The 20,549-nt window shown below is 35.6% G+C and overlaps 1 protein-coding gene across 4 annotated transcripts in view; it reads left to right on the forward strand.

Moving 5' to 3' along the window:
* Hakai (E3 ubiquitin-protein ligase Hakai) overlaps nt 1–20,283 on the forward strand; it is a 35,172-nt gene extending 14,889 nt beyond the window's left edge. For 3 of the 4 annotated variants that reach the window (XM_081742036.1, XM_081742037.1, XM_081742038.1), the window contains exons 3-6: nt 5,917–6,016; nt 10,001–10,188; nt 14,443–14,631; nt 18,959–20,283. In XM_081742036.1, the coding sequence (XP_081598162.1) occupies nt 5,917–6,016; nt 10,001–10,188; nt 14,443–14,631; nt 18,959–19,723 (1,242 nt within the window). In that variant the 3' untranslated portion in view covers nt 19,724–20,283. Of the gene's footprint in view, nt 1–827; nt 925–5,916; nt 6,017–10,000; nt 10,189–14,442; nt 14,632–18,958 lie in introns of all 4 variants that reach the window. The other variant, XM_081742040.1, reaches the window with a different exon arrangement.
* The last annotated feature ends 266 nt before the right edge of the window (nt 20,284–20,549 follow it).

Here is a 20,549-nt window from a genome sequence, read left to right on the forward strand (position 1 = left end):
CTTAGGTGACATATCTATGTTCGAAGGTAGTGAGTGAAAAAGCGACATAACTTTCTTGTTTACCTTTATAGTATCTGGAGGCTTCGAGTAAATCTCGATGATAGGATTGGTCCACTGGACGTAGACTCATGGTTACTGAAACTGCAGGAACTCCATGAATACTTCAAAGCACATATCTTCCCCTCCAGTACATTGATGCTCACACAATGACGTATGGAAAAACGTCACAACCCACTGTGGTATCCTGTACGTAAAGACAAAGTTTATCATAGTTGGTTAATAAGGATAACTTTTTCTCTTCCTTCCTCCCCTTTCCCCCCGAAGCCCTGCAAGGTTCTGCTGAATGAGTCCTGGTGGTTGCGGTACAAACCGCAGTTAGGTGGGAATTAAGAAATTTTATTTTTGTTTATTTATTTATTTATTTATTTATTATTTGCTTAATTAATTTACTTTTATTTAATTTCATATTTTGGCTTTTTTAATTTCTTATAACGATTTTTTTCCTTAAAATATATAGTATTTGTTAATTCTAGTTTCGATGCAGTTTCGATTCGCGAGGAAGATTATCTTGATTGGTTTCGAAAATGACATTTCATTATTTACCTGTAAAGCTAAGTTATACAATCCAGCATGCTATTTGTGCTTTTTAGTTTGTCTGTCTTCAACATAATGAATGCCTGAATTATAAACGTTGATTTCTTTTGGTGCGTAACTTCAAATTTGTAGGATATTAACTTTTCGAGTTTATCCTTCCAAGGGGGTGTAATTTATAAATAACATAGTGTAATTAAGAGTAGCATACATTTATTTGTGAAATTCTTTTACAGCAAATGTGCATATTCGTTTTAGATGGGTAAATCAACCTTGTTTGCCCCTGCAACGCTTGCTTAAGGATACATGAAGTGACGACGTCCTCCTCAAATGGTAATATATGCATACATATTTTTCTCTGCTAGCCACGTGGCATTTAAAAATGACGTCAGTATCCCCTATATCTATGTGGACTTTCTCTCTGCACACAAAGCGTTATCAACTTTTTATTGGCGAAGATTGCTGGCGATGACCTTTTGTAGTTTTGAAAGGATAACAGCCGTTGGTACATTGACGGTAAAGATATTCAAAATAAGGGAAAATTTTGAGTTTAAAGAAAATAGCTCCGTAATTTGTGTCCTTAGGTACTACACGGGCATTTGTACCATGTGAAAATACGTCTTGTTACGAACGAAATACGATGTTATTTTAATCTCTCGTGTAATATAAATTAATTAATAAAAAAATTGTGCAACCATTGAATAAATAGTAGAAGCGTAACGTAAAATGACAGATTTCTATCGAAAGTATTATTGTCATGAAATTTTACTGTGTCATTTCTTAGAAATAAAGGTTTATCATCATTATTATTATTATTATTATTATTATTATTATTATTATTATTATTATTATTATTATTATTATTATTATTATTAGGAAAATTTGACTATAAAAATTCTGTTCCCTCCAGGAATAATTAACCAAAAAATTACTAACTAAACAGCTTAATTCTTTGTTTCTTTAGCTCTTCTATGACATCAAAATATGCTGTTCTTGATCAGGGAAACGAGTAACTGAACTTAACCGTTCAGCGATATTTAAGAAGCGACGTGGTTTGTGTGAGTGAGTGAGGGCTGAACTCAAAAGTGGAATTGTGGCTGATCTGAAAACATAGTGATTAACTGTAAGCCACAGACCTCCATCTTCGATTCCTTGTGCAATCATGGATTTTTTTTTTTTTTTTTTTCACACCTTGAATGTCACTGAATTCGCATCTACGTAGAAGTTGGTTATTTCCAGGGCTTGAAAAATCCACTCGCCTGCTTGCCAGTGGCGAGTACTTTATATTTTTCGAATGGAGTCCGATTAATCAAAAATGTCAATTCAAGAATAAAAAGCAGGTGTCACTCTTTTTTTTATTATTATTATTATTTGTGCGAGACATACCAATAAACAAAATAAAAAATGTATTGTGTCGCAAAGTGATTTTTGTTTATTTGTATAAACACTGTTTCTGCAAAATGGTCTGGCGAGTACTTCCAAGCAAAAGTTTTCTTCCCTTTATCATATATGAACCTAACGGTTTTAGATATATTTTGCCTGTGAGAGTTTTTGCTATTGTAGTAATAAATGATTAATAAATTATTTAATCTCTTGGTTACCTAGGCGCATATATGTGTACCTTTGCCTTTTAGCTCCTAACATCCCCCGTAATTTTTTTGTTTTGTTTTTCTGACTAAAATTGCACAAAAGTGCATCTCCGATCTTCATATTTTACCGGATTTCATATGACTAAAACGCTAAAGGGATTATTTCGCGCGCGCGCCTGACGAAAATGACAATTAGACATTCACAAGGTAAATTCATATTCTGGTAGAGATCCTTCACTGCTGTGTATTTTGTTCGATTACAGACGGGTCAAAGAATGCACATACACTAGTAACAAATAAAGTTTTCACAAACAAATGCAGAAATTGACGATAAAAGTACTAGTACACAAATGTGTATCTCGGAATTCTACTACGAGAGAAGTCAAAAAGTAAAGGGATTTTCAAGAAAAGGTACACTTATTCTAATGATAGAAAATTGAAACATACATTATTTTTCTACATAATCTACCTGCGCTTCAACGCACTTTTTCCTATATTTCATAAGTTTTTTGATTCCGTCGCAAAAAAAAAAAAAAAAAAAAAAAAAAGAAAGTTTTCCAGTTTGGTTGTTTAATCATTTTGTTAACCTAGTAATAGTAAATTGTAGGCTAATACACTATAGGCAATGCTATTCTTGAAATTCTTAGGAAGGACTAAGTATCCTTTTTTTCAGTATTACATGTTTTGGGGAATTCGTTTGTGGAATTTGAAGAAGCATATACTTCTGGAAGTTCAACTAATGAAAATACAAAGTACTATGACACATTATAAGATCGTTATGATGAAATACACAGTCCCACGAAAGAATAGGAAAGTAATCAGTCAGACTAGAAATTCACTGTGATAATATTGATTTGTTTTCTGAGCACAAGTACATGACAGATTTGCAAGCAAGTGCAAATAAGAACATTGCAAATCGAGGAGGGAATTAAGTGTGTGAAGTGTTGCATGGATCTTTGCATTCTTAAAAATAATTCTCAAATATGAAGTAAACACACATTTTTCTCGACATTCTTTTTTAAAGAAATTAAAGTAGCCTGTATGTCGTAAAAGTCCTTATTAGGTCAGAATACATAGGTACTTCAGTTTATCTTAGCGTTAAAAGCGTCAGTTTGCTTGAAATATTTGCTAATCTTCAAATGAAACACAAAATCATTACGTATCAATACGTGTTCTTTTCGACCTGATGAAGAAATTCTTGCCCGAGCAACGTTTCAGTTCTAATGAAGTCAGACGGTTGTGTGCAGTTGGCAGGGCTCATAGCGGGCCACTTTTTAAAACTGAAAGTTACACTTTTTTTTTTTTTTTTGTCCAAGTTGGTCACTAAAAGTTACTCTTTTGGGAGGTAAAGCTACTTTTTCCTGTTATTTATGTTTTGCATTGGCAGTTTTCTAAGAAAAATATTATAAAAATAAATGTAAAAGGCAGAAACTTGTTACTCATTACTCTTTTGAAAGCTTCAGTACTTGCTGCCACATGTAAAACAGTCAGCTTTATCCTCACCTTAGCTTTTATTCTTTCTAAAGCACAGTGGATGGTTGGTGGATGCTTAAGCTCTCAAGGTGGGGTTGAGAACCCTTCTGTGTCTATTCTTTCTTCTATCATAATAGTCTTTTAGTTTTCTCTCGTAATAGTTAACGCTCCGCTCAACGTTGTGTGTGTGTGTTTGTGTGGTTCATTATGTTCGTCTTGTGTTATGCTTCTTGTATGTTCTTCTTAAGAGTAGGTGATGAATTTGAATATTTTATGTCTCTGAGAACTCTCAATGCTAAGTTAAATATAATGTCTGAGATAAAGAAATTCGGAAATAGGCCAGAACTGGTTCCACTCACTCAGAAGCTTCTTACATCTGCTAAGTCTGCTTACCGTAACTACAAAGCATACTTAGAAAACCTGAAAAAGGAGGAAGCTCAAAAAGAAGAAGTAAAGAAGAAAAGATGAAACAAAACAGACAAACAGAGAGGTGATGGAGAAATTGACAAAGGAAAAAAGGGGCCTGATGAGATTTTGGTCACTTTTTCGTGTGTTTTTGGTCACTTTTCAACTATTTACAAGAGAGCAGACCACTATGAGGCCTAAGTTGGCTTTACTTCCGAAAGACTGAGAGTATTTTGAAACTTGAGCTACGATGGTAGAAATATGTTGAGAGATTTGGCGGCTATTCTTGATGTTTTAGTTATTAATCTGCCCTACTACAACTGAAAGTTCAGTTTCGTTTTTCTGTTTGGTATTGGAGATTATACTGAGATCTGGAACGGCACATTCTGATATACAGGTGTTCGAGAAACCATCATACCCGTAGGTTTAAGTATTACAGAGACCAGTGTTAGTGTAATTTTAATTGATTTATTTAGTACATACTACAGTCGAGAACTTGTAAACAAAGTGGATATCGCAATTGGCCTAACAACATGTTTTCTTACGACTGGTTTTCCTGATCTATCTTGGACATGTACCTGGTCCTTGTCAAAGAGATCTGTAAATGCAGTCATGACCTGTGTCATTGTTTGCCGTGTGTGTGTGTGTGTGTGTGTGTGTGTGTTGTGTGTTGTGTGTGTGTGTGTGTGTGTGTGTGTGTTTGTGTGTGTGTGTGTGTGCGCGTGCGTGCGTGCGCGCGCGCGCAAATACAACCAATCATATCAGTCAGGGCTTCACAACTAAATGCCGTGACCTTGAACACAGTGATACTAAACAGACTTGAAAGCAGGAATACTAATATCTTAACTAAAATTACAGTCATTATTCTCCTATGGGTCTTCTCGGACAACCTGTAGAAAAAAAAAAAAAAAAAAAAATACACGAATGGACAATGTAAATTGTGGCAGTGTTTTAGTTGATTGTTCAATTTAATGTTCGAAATTAAAAGTAGTAGTAACAATGGAAGAGGACCTGTGAGCATTAGTTATCACTTACAATGAGATATTTATTACATAGTTAAGGGGGCAGACTACTAAAAATGATACGAAAGCTAACCATTTTCCTTTTGCCCGTTTTTCGTAACTGATAAGAGTTAGTGAAATGCAACTTACCACTATAACAGATGTTATTCTACACCCGAAAATACGAATCGGAAGAAGTTTCAGTATTACCATCCATAGAAATTAAAGTGTAATTTTAGTAACTTTTTTTTATTACAAAATAAATACAAATATTATTTTAAAAGTAGTTAAGGAGCCAAGACAACGTAAGTAATCAATTACCGTTGAGTTCGTTTAGTCGCTGCCGTAACCTAGATTTTTGGGTAATTCATATTCTGTTCATCCGTATTATTCATTTGGCTAATTCACACTGTAATTTCTATAGATGGCAACACTGGAAATTCTTCCGATTGGTATTTTCGGGTGTAGAATAACATTATCTATATTGTGGTAAGTTACATTTCATTATCTCTTTTCACTTGCGAAAAACGGGCAAAGAAAAGTGGTTAACTTCTGTATCATTTTTAGTAGTTTGCTCCCTTAAGAAGCTCCTAGCTAACAAGATGGCAGCTCAGATTACCGAAAATTTAGCAGTTTCATAGAGAATAAACAAATAGGAGACTGGAAAAAGTGATAACTGGTTTAGATTATCAACAAATCATCGATTTTACCATAAGTCTCAAAGAACAAGTAAAGGTTACAGGGTTTTTGGACTTAATTCCTCTTGCATTATTAAACTGCTATCATTGGTGTGTTATTATGGATAATTGTAGTATGTAAAACGTTAGCTTTATACCTTTGTGGCTTTTGTCTTGCAGCAAGTGATCGAGAGTGATGATGAGGATATGTCTGCAATTGGAATGCAACAAACTGATGAAACAACTGAAGTAAATGATGAGAATCACTTGCCTGCCAAAAGTAAGTTTCTGCATTTTAAGATTAATTTATAATTTGCTCATTATATAGTTTCTGTTTGGTATTATGTTATTGTCAATACTTCAAAATCTTGGGAAATTTGGAAATGTGGTTGAATTTCATTATTTTTGTGAGAGGTTGCAGTAGAAAAGTCTATCCGCATTTCAACAATATCTTCACAATGTTCTAAGAATCACAGAATGTATGATCCAACATTGCTCAGTATAAAACTAACAACACTTTGTTCGATTAACCCAATATATTAGTCTTCCAACACTTGTAAACAATGAAATTAATTCGCAGCCTTGCCTTCTCCACAAATATATCAGAGGCGTACGACAGTTACCAATTACACCTAAGTAAACAATTACAAGACATTCCAATGCTCTTGTAGTTTCCCTCTGACACAGGAAGGTTAAGGAAAGTCAAGAAAAAAGAGGAGGAAGGGGGAGAGGGATAAACGTATAGTGAGAACTGCTGGATTTCCGGTGAACTACTGAGGGGCAGGAACGAAGAAAACGGTGTGAAGTTCAGCCTCAGAATAATAAAAAAAAAAACAGCTTCCTCAGAAATGAAGTATTGGGATAGAGAAACACAGATTTATAGGAAAACGCATTTTTTAAAAGAAATATATTTACTTGGACTAATCTTACGCGTTAGTGTATCTATCGTATAGAAATCGCCGAAATTTTCAATGGAGCTCCCATTTTCATAAGACCCAACATAAACTATAGTTTTTCTAAAATGGCTTCTTAGTTTTCTGTTTTTTTCCCTACTTACATGGGGTCGACGTTTAGTCTTCTCCATAAAGCCCTGCCCTGGTATTCTTTCCGTGTTAGACCTCCATGAAGTCATTCCTAAACACGCCCATCCACTTTATTGGTCTCCCTCTACCTCTCTTCCCATCCACTTCCTCTTAATTGGGTCGTAGCTCCTGTACTATATATATATATATATATATACATTTTTTTTGATTATCCTTACGTATTTCTCTGGCACTCCATTCTTCCTCAGACGTTCCATTACTTCCTGACTTGGTACTCTGTTGTAAGCCTTTTCGAAACCACTAAGTCAGGTTTTGAAATATATTATAATGATTACTGCATATGGCAAAAGAAACCAGAGGAGGAGTGGAAATCTGATAAAGACACAGTTATTGTGTTGATTTTTTTTTTTTTTTTTTTTTTTTTTGGTATGATTACATAGCCTTGCTCAGTGTGTTATTGTGTTTTAGTACAAAATGGAAACAAGGCCTGATAGGATAGTTATAAAACCTACTGCAGCGAACCAAGCACAACATGTATAGAGGAAAAATTCTGAATCATATACACACATAGTCTAATTTATTCATATTCTTAGCTTTCTACATACTTACACAAAGGTTTAAAAATGGATGAAAAAATAATAATAATAAATAAGAATTGAACACGACACACAACGCAGGTCTGTGCATTACACCGCCATCCTGTAGAATGGTTTCTCTTTCTTCTCGCTTCCCTGACGAAACCTCGCCCATGGGTCTAGAACCCAGGTGTAAAATGAAGTCTGAGACCTCTCATAACGTATGAATTTTGATTCATTTCGTCTGCACATGTACTCTCATTGGCTGGAGCATTATCATGACTTATAAGAAAGCTATGTGAGAATACGTTATCAGAATAATTCCCTCGGGTAAGGTTCAAACTTAAAATAATATGCATTGTAACGTAAAATGAAAGAAAACTCAGAAATGAAACGAAATGCACTTCTTTAGGTCCAGTGCATAAAATGAATACCCTTAAAATTACTTACAAAGAGCAAAAAAGTGGCTTCACTCGACCGGGATTCGAACCCGGGATCTCCTACATACTGTACCGATGCGTTAACCACTACGCCACCCACCCAACCCGTAGTGATTAACGCATCGGCACGAGTCCCGGTCCAGTCAAGTCACTTTTTCAGTCTTTGTAAGTTATTTAATTCACACCTACAGAGGATTGTGGTGTGTAAAATAAATCGGTCGTTTCGTTCTTTCATTAATATATCCTTAAAATTAGTTCATAATAAAGATCACTAAAGTATATATGATCATAACAAAAACTTACAGCGCCACATTTATTGCTCAGTGTTAACGAACTAAGAACGCTATACTATTACAAGAGGCTTCTACAACAGTGATAAAGAAGGTGGGAAGGACTTACCTTAGTGTCGAATACTACGACTATGATATGACGTATTTTTTTTATCAAGTAGGTACGTGAAAATTTTATTTTCCTCAAAGGAATTTATTTCGGAAAAGTGTTTGTTTTAATAACTGTTACATCGAATCACCTAGATGGTTTACAATAAACGTAAAGGTTATTATGCCATTTTCAGCAATTGAAAATCTTAACCCATTCTGGAGATTGATATACTGTGGTGATTTTTTTTTTTAATATTGCTTTTGTCAATTTCTAAGAACATTACAGCAATAGTTTGTGGTGTTAGTTCTGAGAATTTCATAACTTTAAGCAGTGTCAAACTTTATCAGTGTTCATCGTATCTCCACTCCGTTAAAATGGTAAAAGTGTTCCATAAAATATATTTGCTAATAGAAAACGCTACGTATGGATCATTTCATTTGGACTAAGATGCTGGAACAATTCCTTTCCTTTCTTTGGATAGAAGCTGAAACCACATCATGAATCTAGGAATTACCACCAAATATGCTTAAAAATGAGTTAATTTTCTCTTCAGTAATCGTTGTACACATGAATTTTCACTTCAGGAACTGGATACATTATTACGTGGTGACTGAGTCAAGAATTGCTATTTTTGCATTGACAGTTACACATTTTTATATATGGCCATAAATAAAAGTTTTATTTAGTCTGGGTTTCCATCGACCTAAAAATCCTGGAAAACCTGGAAAAGTCAGAGAATTTTACTTCTCAGAACCCATGTTCCTGTTTGGTAGGGGATATTTTATTAAAATAAATTAATTTGTTTTGGAAAACTTCACACACGAGCTGAGGAACTCGCTGATCAGAAAGAATTTAGTTGCTTCTTTTACATTAGGTATAGTCCTTCAAATTTGTAAATCGTGATCTAGAAAAATCTGGAAAGTAAGAAAATTTATGCTCACTTAATAACTGGCAATTCTATTTAGTGTTTATATGGTAAAAAAAATTTTTAGAGCTCAAGGTTCTGTACATAAAGTATCTTTCAAATTCAAGGAAGAAGACAACGTGGCAAATATGTAAATAGAATCTTCATATTTTCTTCGGAGATCCACTTCTCAGTTGAAGCTTCAAGGGAAGTGAAATATTGGGTCATAATTAAAAATTTTAAAACAACAGATATGTAAAATATCTTGTGTTTCTATACTGTTTTTTTTATTTATTTATTTACTTACACATATTTCTGAGCAGTACCGGCGTCTATGGCCTTAAGCCCATTACATATGAGGGATGGTGTTTTTCGGTGAGGACGCCATTCAGGAAAGGGGAAAGGAAGAAAGGAATGGGGAAGGAAACGGTCTGAGACTTGTATGGTAGGTACCATCCTAGCATTTGCTTGGTGTGAATGAGGAAAACCAGGGAAAACACCAAAAATGAGAGCTTTAGCGGCTATGCTAGGAGGGACCACTATTTCTATATTGTTATAGAGACCTCCAAAATGTTTATATTTACGGATGTTTGTGATACCGTGGCGTCCTTAGGTGGCAACACTTAATAATAACTGTATTATTATGAGTTATCGTTTAATATTTAATATGTAGATCTGAAGTATGTAATGACATAGGCCACTGAAAAATGTTTGTTGGGTGGCAAACTGTTTCATGTGGGATGTTTCTATATTTGCCAATGTTTGTATGTCAAAGTTTTATTCAATTTTATTTATTAAATATAAAGTTACAAGGGTATTTCAAGATAGATAACCCACTCTGTACTCTGATAAATGAAACTTGATTTGTAGTAAATATTATATGATGTGAGAAGAGGAACTAATGTATAGTATTTGTTGCAGTTGATATGGAAGCTGATATTTCACAGTTGGAAGCGCCAACCTTCACTACTATTAACCGTGGTCCACCAGAACCAATGCTTCGACTCCGGTGGGACCACAGGGTCAACCTAATTGGGGAGAAAGTGCTCAACCCAATGATCCATTGTTGTGACAAATGTCTCAAGCCAATTCTTATTTACGGTCGAATGGTAAGTATTAGAAACTTGGTTACTTTGTGTTGTAAAAAGTGTTTATCTATTGGTGTGTACACTTTTTGAAATCGCACATGGAAGCTATTTGCAAATAATTCAAACTTGTTAACCATTCCCGGCGGGAGCTCAAGTGGTTCGGATTCCACGTTAGTCAATATGTCCACGTCTCATATAGCCTCGCTGCTGAACGGGACGTTAAACTCAACTCATACTTGTGAACTGATCCAGTATTTAGGAAGCTATTAACAAATCTCTGATATTACCGGTTATAATCGTAGATAAAGGACGGCTACTTGGTTCTTTATGTGTACTTGTGGCAATTCTATCCTTTCCTTTATCATTTTATTCTCTCTTTAACTTTTGTCTTATGATCAATACTGGGGTATTAGGCTATTGGAAGCAGTTGAAATAAAATGCTTCATTTGAGTAGTTGTATGGTTTCAGTGTAATAAGTGGGATACTATTATATGCTTCCCACTTATTACACTGAAACCATACAACTGCTCAAAGTGGGATGCTATTATATGCTTCCCACTTATTACACTGAAACCATACAACTGCTCAAAGTGGGATGCGATTATATGCTTCCCACTTATTACACTGAAACCATACAACTGCTCAAAGTGGGATGCGATTATATGCTTCCCACTTATTACACTGAAACCATACAACTGCTCAAAGTGGGATACTATTATATGCTTCCCACTTATTACACTGAAACCATACAACTGCTCAAAGTGGGATACTATTATATGCTTCCCACTTATTACACTGAAACCATACAACTGCTCAAAGTGGGATGCGATTATATGCTTCCCACTTATTACACTGAAACCATACAACTGCTCAAAGTGGGATACTATTATATGCTTCCCACTTATTACACTGAAACCATACAACTGCTCAAAGTGGGATACTATTATATGCTTCCCACTTATTACACTGAAACCATACAACTGCTCAAAGTGGGATGCGATTATATGCTTTCCACTTATTACACTGAAACCATACAACTGCTCAAAGTGGGATGCGATTATGTGCTTCCCACTTATTACACTGAAACCATACAACTGCTCAAAGTGGGATACTATTATATGCTTCCCACTTATTACACTGAAACCATACAACTGCTCAAAGTGGGATACTATTATATGCTTCCTACTTATTACACTGAAACCATACAACTGCTCAAAGTGGGATGCGATTATATGCTTCCCACTTATTACACTGAAACCATACAACTGCTCAAAGTGGGATGCTATTATATGCTTCCCACTTATTACACTGAAACCATACAACTGCTCAAAGTGGGATACTATTATATGCTTCCCACTTATTACACTGAAACCATACAACTGCTCAAAGTGGGATACTATTATATGCTTCCCACTTATTACACTGAAACCATACAACTGCTCAAAGTGGGATGCGATTATATGCTTCCCACTTATTACACTGAAACTATACAACTGCTCAAAGTGGGATGCGATTATATGCTTCCCACTTATTACACTGAAACCATACAACTGCTCAAAGTGGGATGCGATTATATGCTTCTTACTTATTACACTGAAACCATACAACTGCTCAAAGTGGGATGCTATTATATGCTTCCCACTTATTACACTGAAACCATACAACTGCTCAAAGTGGGATGCTATTATATGCTTCCCACTTATTTCACTGAAACCATACAACTGCTCAAAGTGGGATACTATTATATGCTTCCTACTTATTACACTGAAACCATACAACTGCTCAAAGTGGGATGCTATTATATGCTTCCCACTTATTACACTGAAACCATACAACTGCTCAAAGTGGGATACTATTATATGCTTCCCACTTATTACACTGAAACCATACAACTGCTCAAAGTGGGATACTATTATATGCTTCCCACTTATTACACTGAAACCATACAACTGCTCAAAGTGGGATGCGATTATTTGCTTCCCACTTATTACACTGAAACCATACAACTGCTCAAAGTGGGATGCGATTATATGCTTCCCACTTATTACACTGAAACCATACAACTGCTCAAAGTGGGATGCGATTATATGCTTCCCACTTATTACACTGAAACCATACAACTGCTCAAAGTGGGATACTATTATATGCTTCCCACTTATTACACTGAAACCATACAACTGCTCAAAGTGGTATGCGATTATGTGCTTCCCACTTATTACACTGAAACCATACAACTGCTCAAAGTGGGATGCGATTATATGCTTCCCACTTATTACACTGAAACCATACAACTGCTCAAAGTGGGATACTATTATATGCTTCCCACTTATTACACTGAAACCATACAACTGCTCAAAGTGGGATGCGATTATATGCTTCCCACTTATTACACTGAAACCATACAACTGCTCAAAGTGGGATGCTATTATATGCTAAGTACAGCTCCAATCATCATGTTAAAGCTACAGCAGTGTCTGGAAACGCCACCTACCTTTATTAAGAATACTGACAAACAGTTGCGTATTTAGGATTTTGTTTCGAGGAGGGAACAACACGTGAATAACCACTTATATTTTTCTTTTCATAATTTAAAACCCAAACATACAAGGACGTCATTGGGGAAGCAGGGAAGGCAATTGCCCACCTGCGTTTGAGAATTAAATATATTTTAATCGATTGTCTACTAATATACTAGGAAAAAACGTGAATTCGTATGTCGGTGGAGGATCTTCCCCCCTCCCCCCACATAAATCTGAAATGGTGCTCCTGCAAAAACACGTTGAATATTTGTAATCTCATTTCAACTTAACTGATTTCATTTTAGAAAAAATGGAAATACTCAGTTTTATCTGTGTACATTTTTACCTGAAAGAAAATGTTGAGACAAGTTGAGGCTGAAATCTAATCATTTCAGTTTTAATGGCAAGAATTGTAGACTGGTGAATCTTATGCGATATGATACACACAAAAATTTAGCAGTGAATTTAACCTTTTTATTCTAGCCTACCTAATTTCCCTACTTATCCCCCCCTCTTGATTTTCTTTAATTGAAACATTAACCTTTCTTTATAACTAAACATTGTAAATATTCCTTTGCGATAATAACTAAAGTCCCGTTATGTTGATATACATGCAAGTTGGTGTGGAACACCAGTTTCGCTAATCAGCTCCTCCTAGTTTTGGTGTTGTTGACGATGGGCGACTTGAGTCACAACTAACAACGGTCGAAAGCATGATAGGAGAAACGTAAGAAAGTAACAACTAAGGAAAAGAAACAGAGGAGTAGAATGGACGAAATAAATAAAGAACAAAGAAGAACGCATTTCTTACATGGAATGAAATTTGACAACGACTGTATTATTTTTAAACAAAGAGCATAAGAAAATGGAAAGTCAATAAAATTCTCGGACATTGTAAGAAGGATTATTGTTGTACGTGGAATGCCAAAAATCAACAAATTTATTTCGAGGGGGGGGGATACTTGATCCTGGTAGCCCACCCCCTAAATACGCCACTGGTGACAAACCTCAAGTTGGAAAAAAGATTTTTTTTTTCCTTTCACCACAGCCTCACCTGGCGAATATGGTACTGCTTCATTACGGAAACTAACTTTGAGGTCTAACTAATTCTGATTATTGATATTTATTTTGTTTTCTTGTATGAAAGGTTAAATATTATGTTGAAGAAAAAGGTTAAATATTATGTTGAAGAATGCAATAATCTACATTGTGAATTATATTTTTGCAATAATCTACATTGTAAATTATTTTTTAAATATATAAACCATCCGGCACATTTTTCTTAACCAAATGATATGAGTAACCTTTACAGTGACAATAAATTTATTATTCGTAGGCAAATATTTTCGAAAGACGCTGCTGCTCTCATCGTCAGTCGCTCTAAGTACGGGAAACAATGAATTCACTTAGCTCACACGTTTGTGGATCCTTAATTAACATTAAATAAAACATGCATGCGTTTAGTGAATTAATCGTGTTTCATACTTGAAACAATTAAGGATCGTCTTTCGCAAATATTTTCCTACGAATAATAAATTTATAGGCATTGTAAGGTTAGTCATGTCATTTAGTAAAGAAAAAATAGTTGAAGTATGTTCCCTTTATATGTACTGACTACGAAATTTCTATCTTCTGTACATGTTACGATGAAGTTATTGTGAGGGTTTTGGAGAAACTAACATGCATTAAAGATTTTGTGTAAAAAACAAAGATTTTTGGATAGACAAAAATAGTAAAAACTGAACTTTCATTTCAGATTCCGTGCAAGCATGTATTTTGTCTTACATGTGCGAAGCATGATGACAAAGTGTGTCCGAGATGTCAGGATAAGGTGACGCGGCTGGAGCAGACAGGATTGGGCACTGTATTCATGTGTACCCACGGTGGTACACGCTATGGAAACGCCGGATGTCGTCGAACGTATTTATCACAGAGAGACCTACAGGTGAGTCAGTTCGATAGGTTTTATTTTTGAAGTTACTACTTTACATCTGAAAGTACGGAGTACTTGATGCGGTGCGGCAGTTGGTGTGAAGGTACGCGTAAAATATTAACCAATCATTTTATATACTTCTGAAATGTTATTTTCAGATTAATCTTTGCACTTTGAAGCATTCGAGTCCTCGGCTGATTTTTGTTCATGGAGGATAGAAATAGGAATACAAGCAGCGAAAACGTCTGAGAAGTAATAAAGCGACAGATTCACCAGGGGACGACTCACTTGACTAGCAAACTTCAATGTGTGTATAGATATATCAGAGGAAATCCAAATACTTTCGGAGGACGGGGATTGATTGTAGAAGGGTAGCACAGCTATACATGATCTTTCAACATGTACAGAAAAAGTATAATTTTCTAGAAAAAAAAAAAAAAAAATAGATAAAATAAAGACAAAACATTTGAATGTGCATCTCAGGACCCATGGAATGGATGAAAATATCTGGTGGTGGCTACAATCGTAGTTTTCCCCTCGACATAGGGCATGAGCCCTCATTCAAAGGTCGGTTTCTAACTACTTTATACCAGCTTGTGTTTTCTCGGTCTGGTAATGAGTTCTCGGACAAGAAAGAAGTCCACAGAGCAGCAAAGAACCGTTACAAGTTTGGTAATTGATTATGCCTATCAACAGGAGCTGACTGAAGTTCTGAGCACTGGGACCCAGTACATGTAGGTCACAATTTGGAAGGTAGGGCAAAACCATCCTTCCCCATAGGGCGATGCGCCTACCTTAAATTACGGTTAAGGTACGTCGGACTGCATGACTAATGCAAACTGACTGCTTACGCGGATATGGTCGTTTGGGAGTTAAGAATCCCCCTCCCTCCCAAATCTCAGAATACAATCTCGTGACGTAGCACGTATTTTTTCTGGGAACTGAGGACACGTGTTAATTGACCATTTGAGAGGATGACCGAAGCCTCACCTCACCCAATAGAGTCGGCATAGTCAACTCAGGATAGCGACTTACTGGGAACTCAGGATAGCGACAAACCTGAAAAATGGAAGATTCAGGGAATTTGAGGAAACCAGGAAAAGTGAGGGAGTTTTGTTAATGAGTGAGATTTTATAAACATTTAAAACGAAAATTCTAAGATTTCAGAGGTGATTGAGTTTTTTTTTTTTAAACATTTGTAATAAGAAGTTAATGATGCGTCCCATGATTTTTTTTTTAATATTGTTTGTTTTAAGTTTGAAATTATTCTGATATTAAAAATGATGCTCATCTTTCAAAGAGACGGATTCACCATTGAACAACAACAACAACAACAACAACAACAACAACAAGAACAACTACAACTACTACTACTACTACTACTACTACTACTACTACTACTGAAAATTCAATGAATGGACACAGTTTAGATTTATATGTCGCCATGTCTTCAAGTCAAATATCAAGACGTCATCAAATGAACCTGTAAAACTTTACATAAGCGTTTAAAGCTGCAATCGAGGCAACGAACTGAGGAATGGTTGAATTTCTAAGAGCTCTGCATCCCTATTTAAGGACGTTTCCAGCACGCCTGCCGAGTACAGCTATAGAGGCTTAGAAATTTTTTCAGTGAAGTTTTGTTCTGTTTTGCCTTGAAAATAGTGGTGTTACTTAGCGAATTACTGACATTTATCCCTATCATATTGTATATTCAAGGTGTTAGGAAGGATAAGAAGGTATCAGTTCGTGTCACATATGTTGAAAGGAAACCTAACTTACATTTTATGTCTTACAGATATGCATTTACAAAATTACATTTTTTAAAGCATTGCTTCAGAAAGAAAACTTTTTCTTACTAAATTTCAAAATTTACGCTCCTTAATCTAATAATAATAAATAAAAAATGTTTGTGAAACTAGAGACTTTTAGTTGTTCGAATTCATGGATACGAATTGATGTGGAAAAAAAAAATCGTCCTATGATTTATATATATATATATATTGCCTTTTAAAAGTGTCAACCAATAATGGATTTGGACATTTTGGATTTTCGCCGATATTGCGTAAAATGTCTACAGAAGTTTGTGCTTAAACTTCTGGAGAGGTCACCTTTAAATTATAAATTAACTAGAATTCTTTTGTGTTTGGATCTTAATGTTTCTGCAAAGTGAATCACATGAAGTCTCTTTTAGCTGAACTAGCTGAAATTAATTGAATAGATGGCAGTTTACAAGATGAGTTGCGAGGCAGATCAAAGAGTTTCGTTCGAATCGAAATTGTGAAACAATTATGAGTATTCGATATCTGGTCAGTGTTTGCAGTACTTTTCGCTAAAGAAATTAGGTACTTCAGAGTAAAATGATTCAAAGATGTTAAAATGGTCTACATTTTTTTCCTCTTGAAAATTCAAATTTACAAAGAATTGTAATCAAGGTACAATGTACTCATGTCCAAAATTATTGTCGCATGTCTATAAATATGTTCTTGTAAAATAAAATTTGATAACGAATTCGTCCGATATCTATATATATAAAAGAGAACGTACAAATCCTTTGTGAACTCATCACGCTAATACGGCTGAACCGATTTCTTTCATTTTTGGGGGGTTGTTAGGATTTGGACCCTAGATGGTTTTTATCATATCACTTTAATTTTTAATTACCAGTGTCTTGAGATAATGGACCATTCAAGTCTCCATAGTTCATCATAGGTAAAAATAAACGTATGTATATGCAACCCGCATGACCACGTGACTCGGCGGGTTAACATAAATGACAGGCGCTATAATGTTAATATTTACTGCAATTTCAAAGCGAAAAAGTAAAAATTATCTAAGTAACAAAGTTTATTGCGTTCCGGGGTGACCGCAGCGAAGCGGGGTGAACGCTGTCACTCGGCGGGTTAACATAAATGACAGGCGATATAATGTTAACATTTACTGCAATCTTCTATGGCGAAAAAGTAAAAATTATCTAAGTAACAAAGTTTATTGCGTTTCGGGGTGACCGCAGCGAAGCGGGGTGAACGCTGCTAGTTTCTTATAATGTTAGTATGTGTATAATCGGTAAAGACGCATATGTGCCATTTCATGTCAAGAGAGCAGTAAATAAGAACAATAAAACGAAAATAGAACTTATTTTGTTTTACTCATTGTAATTTCCGTATTTATAAGTCTTTTCCCATAAAATTTACCACAAATATACGTTTCCCGACTATACACATAGTATCAGTATTAAAACTAGACCCTGCAAAATCACCCACACATAGTAGTATTAAAAGTACCCTGCAAAATCATTACCAAATTATATTCTTACAAGAAGACAGTTGTAGATATGCGACAGTCATTTTGGACATGAGTGTACAGCAGATAATTTAAAAGAACAAACTTTAATAACGCTGATGGCTTAAGCATTTTCATTATTTTTATCTTTCCTATACCATAAAAACAAGAGATGGTATCACCGCCGGTCAATGTAGAAATGAATAGTAGAAGTTATTGGGAACTCTTCTAGACGATTAAATTCAGAATTAGTTTGGTTTTACAACTATGTTTAGATCGTTCTTTGCATACATTTTTATTTGTTTTATAAATATGTATGCATTACATTTACGGCACGGTGGCTCAGTGGTACCCCGATCGTGTAGCTTGTGAACAACATCGTGTCCGTGCGTTTTCTCGGAGTACTCCCGTTTCCTCCCACTTTCTCATTCCACTTGCTTTAATTATCGTCTCCCTTAGCCTAAAGGGCATAATCGTGGGACGTTAAACTGGAAGATTTTATTTCATTTTCATTTGAATTGCAGTTATCAAGGATATACGAAAGTGTACTTGTAATTTTCTGTAACTTAAACGGCGTGTATATTGTAGATATTGGAATAAATTTTCTTTACTTTTCTATTAAATTGCATAACATTGTCTTGTTTTCTTTGTCCGTAATATCTAGAGTGTAGTACGAATATAATGCGATTTAATTTCAATGACAAAAGTATGCACCATAAAATATTTTACTTTGGAAGTATTATATAACGGAAAACTTAACGATGTAAATCTAGTTTTGAAATTCTCATGGTTCTCAGCCCGTATTCAGTACTCTGGTGCTATGCTGTTTTCGTTCACTGTGATACTGTGAGATACTTGAAAATGTGTACCAGTTAGAAACAATTTTTATTTATTTATTTATTTATTTATTTATTTATTTATTTATTTTCATCTGCAGTTGGTTATTTTTGAAGCATCATATAACTATTAATTTTTGTATTTAACATGCTGTTTGTATCGATTTAGTTTTCTCGCATACTTATTAAATAAAGTCTGATGATTTTATATATTAATTTTTCAGGCTCATATTGACCATCGTCATCTGCAAGTCCCAGTTCAAGCTGCATCAATGGACGCCATCTACGCTCATCCGATGGCTCACATGAAACCGAAGGTGGACGAGAGTCTTCTTCGCAAGCATCCAGTGGCCGGAGACCCTCGCATTCATGGGCATTCTGCACACTCACTGACCGATGTTAGTGCTGCAGCGCGGGAACATCGGCGCCATTCGGGTGACCATCCACCACCTCCACCACAACGACAAGCCGCGTTACCTGATGGATATTCGCAGGCGGCTCCTGGACCTATTCCCTATGCCATTAATAGACCACCTCTTCTAGTTTCCTATGCAGCGGCTGGCGGCGCCCCTGCGCCTACGATGACGACGACGTCCCACATTCCTGTTATGACAACAAGGACGAACTTAATTACAGTGCCGATCCAAGATACGGCCGAACCTCCTCCGGTTTCTACGACTTATCATCAGCCGAACCCTCATTACGTTCCCCCGGCGCAGGCTGCGTACTCACCATCGCAAACATATCCAGCGATTTCTACGTATGGTGTTCCCCCGTCACAGCCTCCACCTTCTCAGTATAGCCAATCGCTTCCTACGTACTACCCTCCGGTCACCCATGCCGTCAACTATCCACCAACAAACTATCAGACACAACCTCCTCCCGCGGTGCCTCCCCCGGCGAGGACTCAGTACGATCCCACTCAACAATATTCTGGGCAGTGGCAACACCCACCGCCCTCTGGGAACGTCACACCCTTTTACAGATGAGCATAGAGTTGCTATTGATATTTTGTATATACGATGTTAGACTTATGACATTGTATATTGTGTAGTGATTAATCTTAATGCTTTTCGTTTTAATAAGGCAAGTGTTTAATTGAGAATGAATTCATTTATTTTTCTTTTGCCATATTGAACTGTTTGAGTGCAATGTAAATACCTAATTAAGACATTTTAAAATGTGTGTGAAAGGTTAAAGGTAGAAGGAACACAAGTGGTTGTGTGTGTGTGTGTGTGGACAATGACCTACCTTCAATTACTATTTTAATGGCGGTGGTGTGTTTTGGTGTAGCCTTTCGAGTGAATGAGACTCTCCAAAGCGTTTTGGATCCAACAGGATGACGAGTTTTTGGCTTTCTGGAGAGATTAAAATGAAGTACATAATTGTACTATAGAATGTATGGCCATTTGCTTTATAAATCTAGTGTCTATAAAGTTGTTTTCTAGGGAGAGGTAAAAGAAAAGAAAAAAACATTGGAAAATTCGTTTGTTAATTTATTTCTACTTGTAAACAGATATTTCTAAATAAGTTATACAAACAATAAGAATTGTGTATTATTTGAAAGACAAATGGAATTAATGATTTTGTCTTATGGTTTTAAATATTCAAGAAATAGTATAATTGGTATTTGTTCATAATTTTTAGCAGGGTTGGCTGGTTTAAACCAAAAAAACTGGGTTTAAACCAAAAAAAAAAAAAAAAAAAAAAAACTGGTTTTGGGGTTTTTTCAATAAAAACCATGGTTTTTGCCAATCCTGATTTTTAGTATAGCAGAGTCATTGGAATTGCAGTTGATTGGGACGGAGACTCCCT

Source organism: Thermobia domestica, chromosome 16 (assembly GCF_964235325.1).
Source record: "Thermobia domestica chromosome 16, izTheDome1.hap1.1, whole genome shotgun sequence".
Classification (NCBI taxonomy): domain Eukaryota; kingdom Metazoa; phylum Arthropoda; class Insecta; order Zygentoma; family Lepismatidae; genus Thermobia; species Thermobia domestica.